This window comes from Podarcis bocagei (assembly GCF_964188305.1).
Source record: "Podarcis bocagei genome assembly, chromosome: 3".
Lineage (NCBI taxonomy): Eukaryota > Metazoa > Chordata > Lepidosauria > Squamata > Lacertidae > Podarcis > Podarcis bocagei.
Genome location: NC_138127.1, coordinates 73684867 through 73702627, shown reverse-complemented (window position 1 = coordinate 73702627; position 17761 = coordinate 73684867). Strand labels below are relative to the sequence as shown.

Below are 17761 nucleotides of genomic sequence, written 5' to 3'. Positions count from 1 at the left end.
ATTAGCATGTTAAAATATAAACCATGTTGAAATATAAGATGGGCTGGTTTTCTGATGCCATAATCACCTAGAGAGATGGGCTACCAAATGAGAACAAATGGAGGGGCAATGACCCATTAAGAAAGCCCATCAGCAAGACTGGGTCAGCCAGAAAGTTGGGTAGTCAGAATTGCAGTATTGCAATTCACCTGACGTAAGCAAGAGGAAAAAATAGTTGTATTTCCAAGCAGTTTGCAAGTTGGAGAAGGGGTGGGGGGTGAGAGCAATATGGGCTGGCAGTTCGAATCTAAGGAGCCTCTTGGGGTGTAATGATGGAAACCCCTCCATCAGAGGCTCAGGAATATCACAAAGACACCACTGTGTATCCGTTGGGCCTCGTTTCCAAAAGGAAACACGAACCCTGGGCAAGTGCCTGGAGCCCTGGAATCTCACACCGCTCAGAAACAGGGATGCCGTGCAACGATATTATTATTCCTTGCTCATTCTGCTCAGCAGAGCCTTGGATTTATGCCTCTGACGCCCCCCCCCTCGAATAAACATACGGAGAGCACTTAAAAAACCCAGACAAAAATCAGGTAAGTTCACAAAGGCCCTTTCTCTCCCTTTCAGAAACCAGCAGTCCGCCTCTGCAGAACACTCTCCCTTATAGCGTCTCTTGCTACTTTTAGACTCTCAGCCGGGCTCACTACTTCCGCGTCAACTGGGGAGAGTTTATGAGGCAGCACGCATCGAACCAACTACAAATCCCAGCATGCCTATCGAGGCGTCCTGGGTCGCTATTGGCTGCAAGCTCCGACGTCCCGTTCCTCCCTGTGCCCGGGCCGGCCGGTTGGTCGGCGCAGCTGTGTGTGTGTGTATCTTTCTGAGTTTGGTGCCGGAGCAAGCGGGGAAAACAGCGGCTGCTGCTGCGAGTTCGGCTTGGCAGGAGCCATGGCAGCTGCCTTAGGCGTCGCCAGGGCTCAGCGAGCGCGCCGGTGTCTGCTGCTGCAGCTGCCAGGGGCCTTCCGAGCTCCGCTTGGCCGAGGCTGCCGCTCTGGGGTGCCGGCGCGGCAGCAGCAGCAGGCGCTCGCGGTGCCTTCAGCCTCTGCGGAGGTGAGGAGAGCGGAGGGGGCCGGGGCAGGTGGGTGGATGGAAGGGGCTATGCATAGCTCAGCCCTAGCAGGGTCTCCTTCAGAAATAAGCCCTGCTGCATTCATTGCGGGCCTTTCTGCCTCCCAGGTAAGTGGGGGGTGACTGCGGCGCTAAGCGTGTTTACTCGGGAGTAGGTCGAGGGGAGTTTCTTTCCCCTTCAGTCAATGTCCCTGTGTGAGGTTTTCCTCACCATGGCGCTTCCAGGCTGTGGGCAAGTGGGAGCCAGGCACGCGCCGCCGACGCATTTCAAGTTGCGCAATTTCAAGTCGGTGTTGGAGAGGTCTGTTGGAAGCAAGCCCCGCGGATCGGACTTTTTTTTTTGTTACTGTTGCAATAAATAGAAAGGGAAAGGCAGGGCGGCGCGGCGCGATGAAGGTTCAACTTAAACAGGTTGTCTTGCAAGCGCCCAGTTCCAGCCAAGCGTGCATGGATGGCGTGGTGGGAAGTGATTTTTTGAATGGAAGGGCGAAGGAGTTGGGTTGTGCTGAGCCTGGAGAAGGCAGGGTTAAGATGCATGAGAACACAGAGGCAAGGAATAAATGTTGTCTTTTGGGGAGGGGGGCACCAAAGGGGTCAGACCCGAAACCACAGGTTCCAAATGCAATAAACCCTTTCCTAGGATGAAGTTCCTCATTTTTAATCAGAGGCCAGATGGCGTCCTATCAGCAATTCTGTAGCAGAACATTTTTTGCCTTATTGGGGGATTCACTTTGAGGTCCCTTCCAACTGTAATTCCACCAATGTATGCTGGATAAGGGAAGTGTGCAGTTAAAAAGCCCCTGGATGATTTCTGTGTATAATTTATGGCACAGTGAAATATTGCGTAACTATTCTGGAACAAGGGTCTTTAAACTTCACACACACCCCCTCCCCAGGCCCTCTGGAAATAGATGAAAATTACCCACCAGTCACAAAATGGTGGTGCAGTGGCAGAGTCAATCACAAAACGGTGGCAGAAGGAGATAGGTTGTGACAATCCACTGATAATTAGTGGCATCACTTTCTACTGATATCTAATCCATCTTTGGGAATCGCAAAATTCTCTGCCACAACATTTTCCTTGCAGCAAGGAGTTCCATAGCTCAGCTTTCCTCGAAGTACAGATACTTGCTCTGGAAGTACTGACAGCCTCCTCTTTGAAGGCAGAGTATGCTCATCCAGAGGCTGTTAAGTAGAAACACTTTCTCTTATATATTTTTCTCTTCCCACCCATACATCTCCAAGTAAATTGTACCCATCTCCTGTAATTTCTTCTCCTATTTCACACTCAATTTCTGTCACCCTCATGCCAGTTTTTTTTAACCCCATCTCCTTGCTACCTTTACTTGTTTATTGCTAACAATCACAGAATTGTAGAGGTGGAAGGCACCTCAAGGGTCATCTAGTCCAACCCCCTGCATTGCATGAATCTCAGCTAAAACATTCAGGACTCTTGGCAATCCAACCTCTGCTTGAAAATATCCAATGAAGGATAGACCACCACCTTCTGAGGGACACCATTCCACTGTTCTACCTGAGAAGTTAAGTTTTGCCATTCAGAATATGTTTGGAGACAGAACAAAATTAACTCCAACAGTATCTGGATTGCATGTACAGTACAGATGAGAAGAAAGAACTTGGGGATTATTAAAAGCAAGTGGTTACATGTTATACTATATTATCTTTTACTTTGTCAGCACTTAACCAAATGTTCTATAAAAAGTGCAAAGCACACATTTTTAGCTTAGAGTTGTCTAGGTTGAAGTGCAGAAAAGAAAAACAAGTTAATGCAGAAAAATGTTTGGTTATTTATATACTCCTAATAGTCAAGGCAAGACAATCTTTTACAGTACATCACCCACAGCATCTTCAATGGAGCTTCCACTTACCTGGAAGTGAGCTGCATTAGATTTAGAGTGACTTTTTTCTTCTCTTTTTCAGTACTGAAAATGTTAAGTTTAATTAGCTATTACAGTAGGATATCATAACATATAAATGACCTATCTATGAATGAGTTAAACATTAATCAATGTAAACATAGTGATAATGTAATATAATTGGTCTTATAATAGGATCAAAATGTTCCTGCAATAAAACGTATGTATTGATTGTATATGGGACTACTGTATATCATTCAATAAGAAATAGATGCTCTACTTTCCCATGAACCTGGGATTTATTTTTGAGTAGATGTTGTTCTATCAATCATATATAGGCTCTACAAATTAAAAATCATAGATTCACTTAATCATAGATTCACTTAATAATAACAACTAAAATAGACAAAGCTATGTTATTAAAAATGCCAGGGTCTATATTGACTGTCATGCTAAAAGCCATTAGGTAGTCTTTTCAACAATATGCACCATAAAACACTCTCTCTCTCTCTCTCTCTCTCTCTCTCTCTCTGTGTGTGTGTGTGTGTGTCAGACAGAGAGGGGGGTGGTATGTACTGTATGTGTATAATGATTAGCTATTGGAGCCATCCACTTGTGGCATGAAAAAACTTACCACTGAAAGTTACCAAACAGCTATTCAGAAAATCAGGCAGAGAGATAACTCAGCTAAATTTTGTCACTTTGAATATATGCTATGTTTAATTTTTGTTAACTTTAATAATTGTTTAGATAACTTTAATTCATACAGAGCAAATTTTTTGTTTGTTTTTGACAACTTTGACAACTTCTAATCCTTCCAAGAAATGCCACTACAGCAATCATTCCTATGCTCTGTGTGTATAAACACAAGTATGAAGCTTCTGAGATATCTCCTGGCAGCAGGTTGGAAAAGCGCTAAATTTATCTCCCTCAGAAAGCTGAGTAGGTTGTTCTCGGAAACTGACTTTCTCTAGTAACTTATTATTTATACAGAAAGCTTATGGTTTCATTTCACATGTCCAGAAGGAATGGGACATGTGTTGATAGTTCTAACCAATCTACAGTAGTTTTAAATATGTAGGAAAATAAAGGAGATAATTTAATTCTTATTCCCAGACTTCTTCCACATGTTGGCATTATCAGAAAACTTTTTACATGAAAGAGCAGAGCTATGCTGCGAGGATCAGAATTTGTTTTAAGTTGTCACCACTACCTGTGTGGGTCAAAGTAAAACAAAATACAGCAATGTAAACTATTGTAGGATGGAAAATATGCCCTTCCCCACCCACCCAACTTAGGGTGGGAGGCAGGATTTGCCTCCAGTCAGCAGGATCACATTTGGTTCTGCACATTTAAGTGCCAGGTTTGGCTCCCTAACCTCAGGAATGTTTTTAAGGTTAGGGAGCCAAACCCACCCCTTGCTCTGGGTGGTTCCACCTCTACAGCAGATTATACAGAGACCCACTGCCCTCCTCACCAACCTTTATAGGGAACCTTTCTAGGACTCCACATGTGCACTTCTCAGTGGTAAGCACATCTTTTGTTTGAATGAGAGATGAGTGGGTTCTTGCCCTTTCAATAATGCTTGCTTCCAAACAAGATCTCGCCTCTCCTCTGAATTAGGACAGGGGCAGGATCAGTGGTGACCAAAAATGTTGGCCTTGGTAAGAAACTAAAAAGTAATAGTTGGACCATCAGACTATGTGTTATGCAGTACCTTTCTGTGCCAGTAGTAATGGCGGGCATTTTGCTATTTCTGCAGAAACTACTGTATTGTTTCAGCTCGACGTCAGACCTGTTTTTCACGATCAACTTGTAAATCACATTGAAAGTAGTTTAAAAGCAAAGAGCCTCAGGCTAAGAAAGAGATGACCTAACGTTACAGTGGCAGAATGTCTGTACATCACAAAGTAATGAGAAGTAAACATCCTGTCTTTCTCTGTGTCTGTTGTATCCCTTCCATTCATGTGATAGGTTGCAGTCTTTACTGCTCAAGAGTCCAAGGTGACATTAACACAGTGGATTCAAGATTGTAAATAAAGTATTTGAGGGAGCACTTTTCCCCATAAGTCACTATGCCTTCAAGTTTGAAACTGAATTTTGTGGGTATTACATCTGCCCTGGTGTTTTTGCAAGCCATATTGAGCCCAAGCCACAGTCTGCAAATCTGCTTCTTACTATAATTAACAAAAATGTTAGTGCAGGTGTATTGCCAGCCGTAGTTAGCTCTAAAACAGAAATGGAGGCATAATGGGAGGAACACACAAACTCATGAGATGCATCCAGTTCCTTAACCATGGCAGAGTTGCATCTGTACCAAACCATAGTTTATGGATGAGGTGAACTGGAGACTTTCCACTTAACACTCTTTAGTGGTTTAGCGTGCTAACTCTCAGAACTATACGCAACTTGGAATGTAATGTTTTGTTACTTTTGTATACATAATACAACTTACCATGAAATGGTGTGTGTGCACATGCACACACTGGGGCCTAGTGTTAAACAACATCTGTTCTCTGTGTCTTGGCACCTTGATAATACCGGAGTTTTTAGCATAGGTAGAAGTTCAATTCAATCCTTGAATTGTTAATGAGATGTGTGCCTCTCTAAATATCCTTAAAGAGTTTCAGGGCATTAAAAATATCAAAATCACAAGTGGGACCTGTCCAGGGTACCATTTGTGCTTTTATGTCTGCCTCCAGGATACAGACACATTCTTCCTTCCTCTTACTCACAATGTTATCTATCTGGGGGGGTTTTCCCCCAACTGAAAACATTTAGTGTCTTCAGGATGCCAGAGAGGGAGAGGAAGGGAGAGAGAAACACATTATTTTTGGAAAACATGGTTATGAAAAGAAAGGTTGCAATGATGCCGGTGTGTCAAAAGAGAGAGACAAGTACATATTCACACATATATAAAGCAAGAGTATATTTAAACTTCCCTATTTCTTATTACTGTCAATGTAAGTAAAGTGTTAAGCTTTGTGAAATCCTAATGGCTTGGCAACCTCAAAAGAGTTCCACATGGTATTGTGGAATTCATGTCCCTTACATAACAGCTGCGTTTACTGATCCTAATAACTTGCTTTGGCTCTGTTTCATACATGCTACAGCAACAAACCAGGATTTGTTACCAAGTGTTTTCCAACATCTCTTTGTCATATTCACACTTTAGCTTTGTGGGTGCAAACTTTTTTAAAAAACCAGAGAACTTAGCTCTGTATCTAAGAATATGTGATGTTACTTTTTTAATGGTTCGGTAGTCTTTAAAGTTTGGTAATCTGTAAACGTTGAGATTTCTTTAAATGAGCCAATTGATTAGCGAGGCAGTGTTGCCTTATTGATCAAAAAGCTTCTGTGTTCGGAGTTGCAGAGTAGCTGGCTTGTAACTGCTTAAAACTGAATTCTAGCTCCTCACGGCCTCTGCTGAAGAATAGAGTTAGCACTTCTTCATAGCTGTAAAAATGGAAAGTGTTGAGACTATTCAGAAATGGCACAAAATTATTGAATTCATCCTGTCACATGAGACATCTTAGCCCCCCCCTCCTCCTGAAACTGGGAATTATAAGTCAACCAGGCTTGTGATAGGTTATGGATTTCTGGCACATAGATATCACTTTCCTGACAACAAAATATCTTAATCAGCAAACATCTTTATTTCTGTTACAGGTTAATTTATTATCTGTCACACTTCCTCGCCTTTTGTGCCCTTTATCTTATGTGGCTGCAAGCTTTTATTTCAGCTCTTGAACAAACCACAGTTCCCCATTACATCTGAACTTGAAGAACTGTGGTTTTCTTAAATGGTGGTTTCAGTTCAGTGTAGTACTGTATTTGAATCTGGGGTATGATCCCAGCTTGTTATAAGAAACTGATACTAAACCAGTTTCCTTAGTTCTGACGTATCAGCAAAACCTTGTTTCTTCCTTGAGGCCAGAGGTGGGGGCGGGAGCATGTAAATCCAAAGCTCAAGCAGGAAACCAAACTTCTCATTCGACCCATGTTCTTTTAACATCAAAGTCTACCATCCCACAGTATAAATCCATTACACTTGTTATGATTCGAACAGCATGGTCTATTGATTTAATTACCCCCTTTGAGGTTCTGCCCATATGTTTTTTTGTTGTTGCCCTTTTTGATGGAATGATAAATAAATAATCATTATATTATTTGGAGGGTGAAGTCAAGAATGACAGCTGCATGTCCCTGCATTTCAGGGAGTTGGACTAGATGATCCTCAGGATCCCTTCCACCTCTACGATTCTGTGATTCTGTTTTTCAGTTTAGGGCTGTCGGCGCTCAAGTTAACAAGATTTACTAGAATCTGGCAAGCTGACAGTTGTCACACAGTCAAGTGAAGAACCACCAGAGCTTAAAGCTGAAATAGTATATCCATGTGAACCTTCAGAGTCTACAGATAAGCTGCTTTAGAGTGGCTGGTTCACTTTTTTAAAATGCTCTTGCCTGAGGTTGTTTGAAGGTAGGCAGTATTTTAAGGTAGATTTTCAGGTTTCTTGTATGCGGGCTTAAGCTTTTGCGGGCATGACCCTCAGCTTTCAGGAGAACAAAATATGACAGACAATGGGAGAGAGCAACAGGGAATAGCATATTCCTTTATTTAGTATTACTCAGTAACAGAATCACTGAGATAGTAAATCCTCAAAGCAAGGTTTTCCATCTGGCATGGGTGTTAAGAGAAATAAAATAATCTGATAAACATACAGAATGTACCTGTCTGCTGAGCTATTCTGCTGGGAGGATTGTGGAAGCAGACTGTTAATTTCATTGCACTTGTATACTTTGTCTAGCGAAATCAAAGTATAATAACTTGTCACATCTACACTATTCATTTAAAGTACTGTAATTCTGATTTAAAGGGACACGGGTGGCACTGTGGGTTAAACCACAGAGCCTAGGGCTTGCAGATCAGAAGGTCAGTGGTTTGAATCCCCACAACGGGGTGAGCTCCCATTGCTCGGTCCCAGCTCCTGCCAACCCAGCAGTTTGAAAGCACGTCAAAGTGCAAGTAGATAAATAGGTACAGCTCCGGCGGGAAGGTAAACAGCGTTACCATGCACTGCTCTGGGTCGCCAGAAGTGGCTTAGTCATGCTGGCCACATGACCCCGAAGCTGTATGCCGGCTCCCTCAGCCAATAAAGCGAGATGAGCGCCGCAACCCCAGAGTCAGCCACTACTGAACCTAATGGTCAGGGGTCCCTTTACCTTTACCCTTAATTCTGATTTAACTGAATTCATAGAGAATTCTGGGAATTGTAGTTTAAGGGTGCTGACCTCACAGAGCTACAGTTCCCAACGCCCATAACAATCTGCTGGGATTCTTCATTATTGTTGAAGCGGTATAATCATGCTTTAAAGGTAGAGTGTGGATGTGACCATATTATATATTATATAGCATCCATTAGGCATTCTGTCACTATCTCTGCCTCTGGGACAGTCATGATACCACAGAAAGGCAAGAGGGTGTTGTAGGGGAATTGCCAGGAGAAAGAGCTTTGCAGATGAATGTGATTCAGTCTTGCCCCTCTTATTTCAGAATCTCTGGGGTAAATGTCACATACCAGGGTGTCTTCCCTTGTGTTGTAATGAATCTGTACCCCCCCCCCCAAAAAAAATCTTGGGTGGAGAGGAAACTCCCACCCCATGCAGATGGCCGGATGATAAAGAGGACCCCCTGTGTGGTAGGTGAAGGGGGTTCCACCTTCACCGGGGGTTTGTGTGGATACACAGCCCCTTCCTTTTGGGGTACTGGTGATCTAGATGACTTTCTTTTCTGTGCCTGAACGAACTGAGTTGAATTGAATTAACAGACTTCCCTTTCCTCCCGTTGTCATTCCCCCCTCCAGAAAAAAAATCTGCTCTGCAGGAGCATGGTGTTGTAGCAGAAATTCATTTTGTTGTGAGCAAAGGTATGCTTATCTGACATTGGATCCCACACTGTAAAAAAGGTAAACCCTGGACAGTTAAGTCCAGTCAAAGGCGGCTCTGGGGTTGCAGCGCTCCTCTCACTTTCAGGCTAAGGGAGCCGGCGTTTGTCCACAGACGGTTTTCCGGGTCATGTGGCCAGCATGACTAAACGGCTTCTGGCACAAAGACAGCAATCCATCCTCATTTGCTTCTTGGCTGTCAAAAAACCTAGCAACTATTTATTTTTATTATTATTTACTGCATTTCCAAATCACTTCCCATGAAGCATGTTGAAGCACTTTACAATCTACTAAAACATATAAGACAGTTTTATATATATATATAAACTGTTTAAAACAATGGCATATTCATAAAATCTACTAAAACCCCAAATCAGATAACAACTGGCATAAAGGTTCTGGAAGCCTTGTTGAAAGAGGAATGTCTAGATGATTGGGATGAAACAGGAGTACTGTTTAACATTTAGAAGGGGGATGCCATGAAATTGAATAAAACGTAGATATACAGACTTGCTCTTTGTTTATTTAAACTGAAACTGGAGAAGCAGCCCTCTGTTCTGAAGCCTGTCCTGTGTGGTTTGCCATTTTCCTTGTGCTACATCCAATTTCCATCTAAAAAGCAACGGCATGAGAAACATCGTTAATAAATGATTCAAGAGGTCACTGTGGCCATTCATTCAGACCTTTGACATTGTGTTCTCCATATTGTGTAATCTGTAACACGATGTATCCCATGGGAACACACACACACACACAAACACTCACACTCTTGCCATCACTTAATCACTCCAAATGTTTTGGCCAAGGTTAGTAGCCATTGTAGAATTGCCAGTTTGAGGACAATAATTCAAGATTTCGGAAAGAAAAGTGTTTGAGGGATAGGAACGTAATACCTGTCACTGAAAATCAGGCATAACTGTAGATATTCTAAAGAAAAGTAATACTGATTCGCTGAATGACAGCTGAGAAATAAGAAGGTTTTTTTCTCGCCACTGAGGTGTGTTAGTGGAGGGAGAGGTATGGAAAAGTAGTGTGCCATCTTTCCTGAATAGGTTTCAGTTCAAAGCAAGAAATTATTTGCAGAGCATGTGGCAATAACAGAGGGTTTTTAATTGTAGGATGCTATTAAATGCCAGTCCAGAATACTGCATTAATGGGAGACAAATTGAGCTTGTAATTACCTCCTTCACAAATTTCAATTGGTAACATGAAATCACTTATTTGACTTGGGATAAAGGTTTTAGAACTCAGAGGAACTTTTCAAAGGGACAATGCCGAGAAAACACAGCATTTTGCAGTTCAAGGGCTAACATGTTTTCTGGTACTAGCCTATTATTTAAAAAATGCTTCTATAATTTCAATTTGAAGAGGATAATGCTCTGCAGTTCCTAAATGAGATGGAGTTTGAATATTTAACATTTCCTAGGGTACAGTTCACAGGTTACGTGTTGATGTGGTCTCATTGTACAAGATTCAGCTAGTGAAACCTGTGTAAGGACTTCCACTTGCGCAATGGACTTCTCCATTCCCACCATGCCCCTTAAAATTGGCTTGGAGTTGTCAGGAGAACCCCCAAAATAGTGCTCGGAGGGAAGGGGGCATCGTTGTGTCTGGGAAGTTGAGAAGCTTATTCTGACAGAACAATTGCCAAGGAGCTGTGCTGAATTCTTTTGGGAGGAACATTTAGCACTGTGTGGGGTCTGGGGATTCCATGAGATGAACTGTTAGTAGAGGAAGATCATTTCAGCTTGTATGTCTAGCTGAGACTTGGTGGAATGACTCCCATTATTTGGAATATAGCAATTGAAAGGGGAAAAAAATATATGGGGGCATGAGGCAATTGCTACATCGACGGTAAGGTTAAGGAAACACGGAAAGTATAATGACTGGACAGTTGGAAGCTGGTTGAGTAGTATATGAACAGAGAGCTTGGGCTGCAAGTAATGAATGTAGATTACATATTAATATAATTTAATAATAATGACAAACATTTTTATCTCTTTTTCACTTCTGTAGCATTGGAGGTTTTAAAACATATGCGTTTATAGAAGATTTTAAAAAAATAAATTCAGACACAGATGTATTTGGACATTCAAACAAACACACTGGGACTAACCCAAATAGTTGTGTATGTACCTAGGATTTTAAGTCTGTTGCTAGGTTTCCAAAACGTTTGCCTCATTTAAAACAGCCTCTCTTTTCAGTCTGCTGTTCTCTGGAAGATGTTTGTCTTTAATAACCTGTGCTAGTAAAAAAGCTAAAGCTGATTGCCCAATAGTTGAGTGGGAGATTATATAACGATTAAATTTGGGTTGTTTTTAATTGCTTTGCTAAGCATGTTGTAGTAAACCTAACAGCTGCCACTAAATCAAAATGGCCACATTAATGAATTAATTCCTTGCTGTCCCCTCTTGCTTCTCATGTGTCAGAGCTGAAATGTTTCCTTTCTGAATACAGATACCCTTTGAACAGAGGATAACTGTTCCTTGTTATGAAGAGCATAGAGGGTTTTATATTCCCAGTTTCTTCTGTCTTTATCTAGATAAGCGAAAATATTTTAAGTATTTATAAATCCAGCAATGTTATGATCTTGTCTAACATGGGAGTGATGGATGGTGGTGATTGGTACCCAGTGTAGTATGTGGGACCTAATTTAATGAAGTGTTCAGTCTTCTTGTTAAGTGTTCCAGTTAACAAGTCATAGAATCATAGAGTTGGAGTTGGAAGGAGCCCCAAGGGTCATCTAGTCAAATCACCTGCAATGCAGGAATCTCAACTAAAGCATCAATGACAGGTGGCCATCCAACCTTTGCCCTTTGTTTTCTGTCAGACCTTCTCCCCAAAATCAAGAAATTCAGCATTCTGGAGCTGCTGAGCATACCAAGTCCTTCTTAGGATGTCTTTAGGGTTTTCCCCTTAACTGTGTCAGTAAGGCTTACTTATGGGTATGTGTGTGTGGTATTTATTACAGCCTAAGACACACTCACATTCTTTCATTGTCCCTTAGTTGGTTTTGAGGACTGTTTGCACCTTGAATTCAGTTTGCTTTTTCAAGTACAGGCATGTTCAATATATTAATATTGTTGGCTGAGCACAGTCATTTTGAAAAGAGTGAGGGCACATATTGTTCCTTTCAAAGCAAGAACAGTCTCCTCTGGCTGCACAGTTTGCTATATTATCAACTGCCTCTTGTTTAGATCTTTTATCTTTGGTGTGTACAATCACATAGACAGCCTGACTCTTAAAATGCAGCTACCTTAAGCATTCTGGACAGAAAAGTACCTGACTTCACTCTCTCACCCTTAAGAGTCAGAATTGTCAATTTGTTTCTATATTAAATGTGGAAGTAATTTTGTTTGTAACTCAGGAAATTACAAGTGCAAGAAGAAAAGGATTCCTAGCTGAACACGCTGCCCCATTCTCTGCATTCTTGACGGATGGCTTTGGTCGCCAGCATAACTACTTAAGGATCTCCTTGACTGAGAAATGCAACCTCAGGTGTAAGTCCCTTAAGTTTGAATAGGATAGGAGTGGGGCAATATTGTTTGACTCCAGCTCCCATCAACCCCAGCCAGCACGGCTTCTGCTCAGGCATGATGGGAGTTGTATTCCAGCAAGTTCTGGAGAGCTGCAGGTTCCCCTTCCCTGGAATAGGATCATGTTCCTGAAGCCTAAAGATGTGTTTTTATGAGGTAGTTTTACCGGGCATGTCTTCAGCATAGTTGGACTCTTCTTACATACATTACTTATAGCAGCAGGGTTGCCACCCCAGAACCGCTTTAGTGTTGTTGACTATTATTTTGCATAAACAAACCCCTGTGTTGCAAAACATGACTCAGCAAAATCGAAAGCAACACGATGGCCAGAAACAATTACAGTATAGAAAACTTTATGGAATAATGCAAAACATCAAAACTATCAAACTAAAGTCTCTATAAAGTCTCTCTATAATCTCATGTGATTATGTAGTCACTGTTCAACAGTGACTACACAATCGCATGAGCACTGTTCCAGAGTATTTTTCATTCTCATGGTTATTATATCAATTCGAAAAAAGATTGGTTAATGAAGAAATTACACATCTTTCTACTTACGAGTTTTTGTTGAACTAATTGGCTGATGATGAACGGAACGAAACAGTAGTTGCTATCCAGAAACACTGTTCAGCAGAGTTCAGAGTTGGACATCAGAATTGGACATTTGCCGATTATACAAAGCTTTACAAGCTTGATCTCCGCCAGGTAAAGTCTGGCACCGTGACTTATTCAAGGACTTTCAGAGACTTTAGTTTGATAGTTTTGATGTTTTGCATTTTTCCATAAAGTTTTCTATACAGTGGTACCTCGGGTTAAGTACTTAATTCATTCCGAAGATCCATACTTAACCTGAAACTGTTCTTAACCTGAAGCACCACTTTAGCTAATGGGGCCTCCTGCTGCTGCCGCACCGCTGGAGCACGATTTCTGTTGTCATCCTGAAGCAAAGTTCTTAACCTGAAGCACTATTTCTGGGTTAGCAGAGTCTGTAACCTGAAGCATATGTAACCTAAAGCGTATGTAACCCGAGGTACTACTGTACTGTAATTGTTTCTGGCCATCATGTTGCTTTCGATTTTGCTCACTATTATTTTGCGGCAGTTCATACATGTAAGTGGCAACCACAATGGGCAGCTTGGGTCATGGAATAGGGATCTCCTGTGAAGCATTGCTTCACGAAACACTTTTCTTTCTTTCAGTTCTATTTTATTCTTCCTGTTTATTTAGCAATAGTTACCTTTGTCTGTTTTTTGTGTTGGGGTTTTTTTTTTTTTTTTGCTTTTTGTTTATTTGCTGCATGTTTCAGGTCAGTACTGTATGCCAGAGGAGGGAGTTCAGCTCACTCCAAAATCTGAACTGCTGAGCACCCAGGAGATAATCACCCTTGCTAGGCTCTTTGTGATGGAAGGTGTGGACAAGATCCGATTGACCGGAGGAGAGCCTCTCATTCGGCCTGATGTGATTGACATCATAGGTAGGCTCCTCGTATAGTTTTGTTATGCGATGTTCATGGGATCCTCTCGTTTACAAAGCATGGTTTAGAACAGTGTGGAAGATGCTAACCGCAGTGCTTTGAAAAATAAGGCAGATCTGTAGGAGCTTTGCTGTATACAAAAGGATGGAATTAAAGCTGTTCTGTCAGCTTTGTCCTGTTCTTTTGTATCTCAGTCGATTTCTTTTTCTCATCTTCAGACATTTCTGAAAGTTAGCAATGTATGACTATTATGAAATACCCGAGTATGCAAGAATAGGTCTCCTGCTTCCTAAGAAAACAACATCTTTCAAAATCTTTTGCACACACTCCATTTTACCCCTTGTTAGTTTTACTTCGCATATTATATTAATCCTTAATATATACAACTTCTGCATAGGAGAAGTGTGTACAATGGCAGTGTCAAGTGCAAGCCACTTTCTTCAGTGCAGTGGTTGTCCCACCAATGTAATTGCAGGCACTGAAACCCTATATCACAGTTTGTGTGTTACTTAATGTGTGCTTTTCCTCCACAGTTAAAATGTCCTTGGCTGATGGGGCTAAGGTGGTTGAGCTTTGCATGCAGAAGGCCCCAGGTTAAGTCCCTCCAGTATCTCCACTTTAAAGGACCAGAGAGCAGACTGCCTGTGACCCTAGAGCAGTGGTGGCCATACTTGGCCCTCCAGCTGTTTTTTGGACTACAACTCCCATCATCCCTAGCTAACAGGACAAGTGGTCAGGGATGATGGGAATTGTAGTCCCAAAACAGCTGGAGGGCCAGGTTTAGCCCTAGAGGGCTGCAGCTGGTCAGGGTGGGCAGTATGGGAGTAATAATCCAATGTGGAATACTGAGTTTCCTATGTGTCATCCAAAATCATGGGTGATAAGCAGGATGAGGGTGGTAAATTGTTGCTGTCTTTCCAGGAGACTAGGGTACAGAAATTGACTTACAAATATTTATTTAAGAGTGTGGTGCATGATAAGAACCAATGTCTGAAAGTCTTATTGTATTTATTTTTTGCAAGTGCTACATTTGCAAGACACACAGAGTGGGGTGGGGTATAAATATATAAATATAAATATAAATATAAATGTAAATTTAAATGTAAATACAACAATAATAATATATGTGTGGTGCAAGCATTTGACAGTTGTTTTCAAACCCCCCCCCCCCCCGGGTTCCTTGTTTTGTCTTATACCCGTTGACCTGTTGTTACTTATTTTTACTTATTTTTGTTAATATTCATTTTCTTTACTATGTTTTCCCAGCTCAGATGCGCAAACTAGAAGGGCTGCAAACCATTGCTGTCACGACCAATGGTATTAACTTGGCCAGATTGTTGCCCCGGTTAAAGGAGGCCGGCCTGAATGCCATTAACATCAGTTTGGATACCTTGGTCCCAGCAAAATTTGAATTCATTGTCCGTCGAAAAGGTATAACTGGAAGCTTGCTGTGATTTCCACCATAATGTTTTTTAGCATTTCCATTGTTATATCCTGCATAGTGTTTGTCTGATTACAAGATGATGTCAAATGGGGAACAAAGGCTGACCATCCCTGCCATCTCTTTCACAGTCAGAACTCCCTTTTTATTGCAGCCCACTGTATAGAGATGAATATTCAGGAATTAATCATCAGATTGCTTGCTGTTTGTGTGACTCATACTTTACTTATTTAGCAGAGACAGCATGCTAGAACTGAGAAGGCTTGTAATTTACATTAGACAGGGCAAATTGAAATAAAAGGAAAAAGGAAAGAGCTTTTAAAAAAATAGTAAAAAGTAGTTAATTGTCATTGCTTAATGTTGAACACTGGTGGTTTCAGAAAGACTCTGCTGATTTTTATTTTAAGAAAAGTGGGGTTATGGCAGGTAGCTTGATAAATAGTTGGCTAAAGTCTGACAAATAGTTCCATCTAAAAGAAGGAATGGCAAAGAAGACCCCAAGGAACTCACAGTAAAGCAAAGTCCCACCAAGAGCAGAGAACAAGGAGAACCATAAATGACTTTGCATATTCAGTGCCATCAAGGTTTTTCATGCTACAGATCCCATCAGCCCTTTTAGTCCAAAACATCGTGAGGGCGTTAGGTTGGAGAAGGCTGCCTTAAATGCCAATAGCAGGAAACATGGAATTGATGTGGAAAGTCAAGAGAACACATAGAGACCTAAGGCAAGGTGTGTTGTTGTCTTAGTAAGAGGTGAAAAAAGGATGGATTGTAAACAAAAGCATTCTAGACTGAGATAAGGATGTTCAGTTCAGTTGCTTCATCTGTAGTTCATAACAGTAACAGTATAGCAGCTGAAACCAAAACCAGTATTAAAATCAAGTCCCATTAGTATGGGGTATCAGTTAATGACATGTCAAATATACAATTTACAATCAACTACAAATGCATTAAATATGTTTCTTGGCATCTTGAAGCAGCCTTAGCTGTAATTCAGGTGCTTTTGCTGAAATTGACCAGTGTTCATGCTTGTAGGAATAAAGCACCAAGGAACATATTCTGCACATTTTCATAATGGGTCCACAGAACATGGAGTGTGGAATGCCTTCCATTGCTTCCTCAATGCAGATGCAGTATCTTAAATTAAAAGGCTCGTTATAATACTGCTAATGGGGGGAAAGCCACTTGTTGAAATGTCAACAGCTGTTCTCTGCTCAAACCTAAATCAATCAATTGGATGTTCAAGGCCATTGTTGATAAAATAATAAAATGCCATCGTTGAATATCAGGGTGTTTTATTATTAGCCGATAAAACTAAATTATTCTGGACAAAAATACTTTAGCTGGTTATAAATCCCAACTTGGTGATGGCTGTTCTAGAATCTAACACACACGTGGCCCAAAAATACCATTGCCAAGAAATCATACAGTTGGCTTATTTTCTAGGGCTACTTCACAGAAGTGAGAAACCCTCTGTCCCCCATATTATAATGGTAGGGCCTCAGCACTGAATGAAAATGAATACATTCCCCCGCCTGCCCCCAAAGGTGCCAAGAATGTGCTCCTTTTTGTGAGGCTTAAATGGTCCTGCAAAATTGGGATAGAAGCCTAGAAGTAATGTTCGCATACTTTCCTGTGAGGTGATTACAGCAGATTTTTCAGATATAAGTTTGGAAGGTTTAACTTGGGGTGGGGGGGAGAGAAACAAATGACAATTTGAGCCATTTGGCAGTAGTGGCAGGAAACAGGAATAATATTGCTTCAACAGAGCCTGTCACATGCACAACAACTCTGAAGCCAGACTTTGAATGGCAAGCTTGTTCCAGTTTTCAGCCTGTTCTTTAGAGATGAAATGTGGTTCCATAGCCACTAGATGGTGCCCCGATATCGTTTTAATCAAACGTACACTTTTTAAAAAATCCAATAAAAAGTGTCTTTAATAGGTTCAAGATGTTAGTACATTTCCTTTTCATTTCTAAATATGGATTGTGCTATTTTTGGGAATCTCTGCAGAGATGTGAGAGACTGACCTTTACCTACATATGATAATGTATCAAATTATAGAAATCGTATTGCGCAGTTGCGTAGGTCTGCTAAAACCAACATGGAAATCTGCAAATCCAGTGCAGTACATCCTATTTGGTGTAATGGCCAGGGCAGTTGTGACTTAACCAATGCTTTGGACAGAGATTCATAGTTTGGTCATGTAACCCGATTCGGTCAGCAACGATGCCCTCTGTGAACATGCAAGGCATTAAGATGGTGGGGGCTGCTGAGCTCAGAGACAAACCTCTTCCAAGCATTTTGCAAATGAACAAGATGTAGTGATGGCCACAAACTCTGAAAGAGGCTTTAAACACACTCAGTTGAAACAGAAA

At 41.3% G+C, this 17761-nt stretch overlaps 1 protein-coding gene across 2 annotated transcripts in view; it reads left to right on the top strand.

Annotated features, from left to right (window-relative positions):
- Positions 1-812: 812 nt before the first annotated feature.
- The window catches only part of MOCS1 (molybdenum cofactor synthesis 1), a 38943-nt gene continuing 21994 nt past the window's right edge, over positions 813-17761 (top strand). The window contains exons 1-4 of one of the 2 annotated variants that reach the window (XM_081186419.1): positions 813-1092; positions 12300-12432; positions 13775-13942; positions 15209-15373. In XM_081186419.1, coding sequence (XP_081042545.1) covers positions 931-1092; positions 12300-12432; positions 13775-13942; positions 15209-15373 — 628 coding nt within the window. In that variant the 5' untranslated portion in view covers positions 813-930. The remainder of the gene's footprint in view (positions 1093-12299; positions 12433-13774; positions 13943-15208; positions 15374-17761) is intronic. The other variant, XM_081186420.1, reaches the window with a different exon arrangement.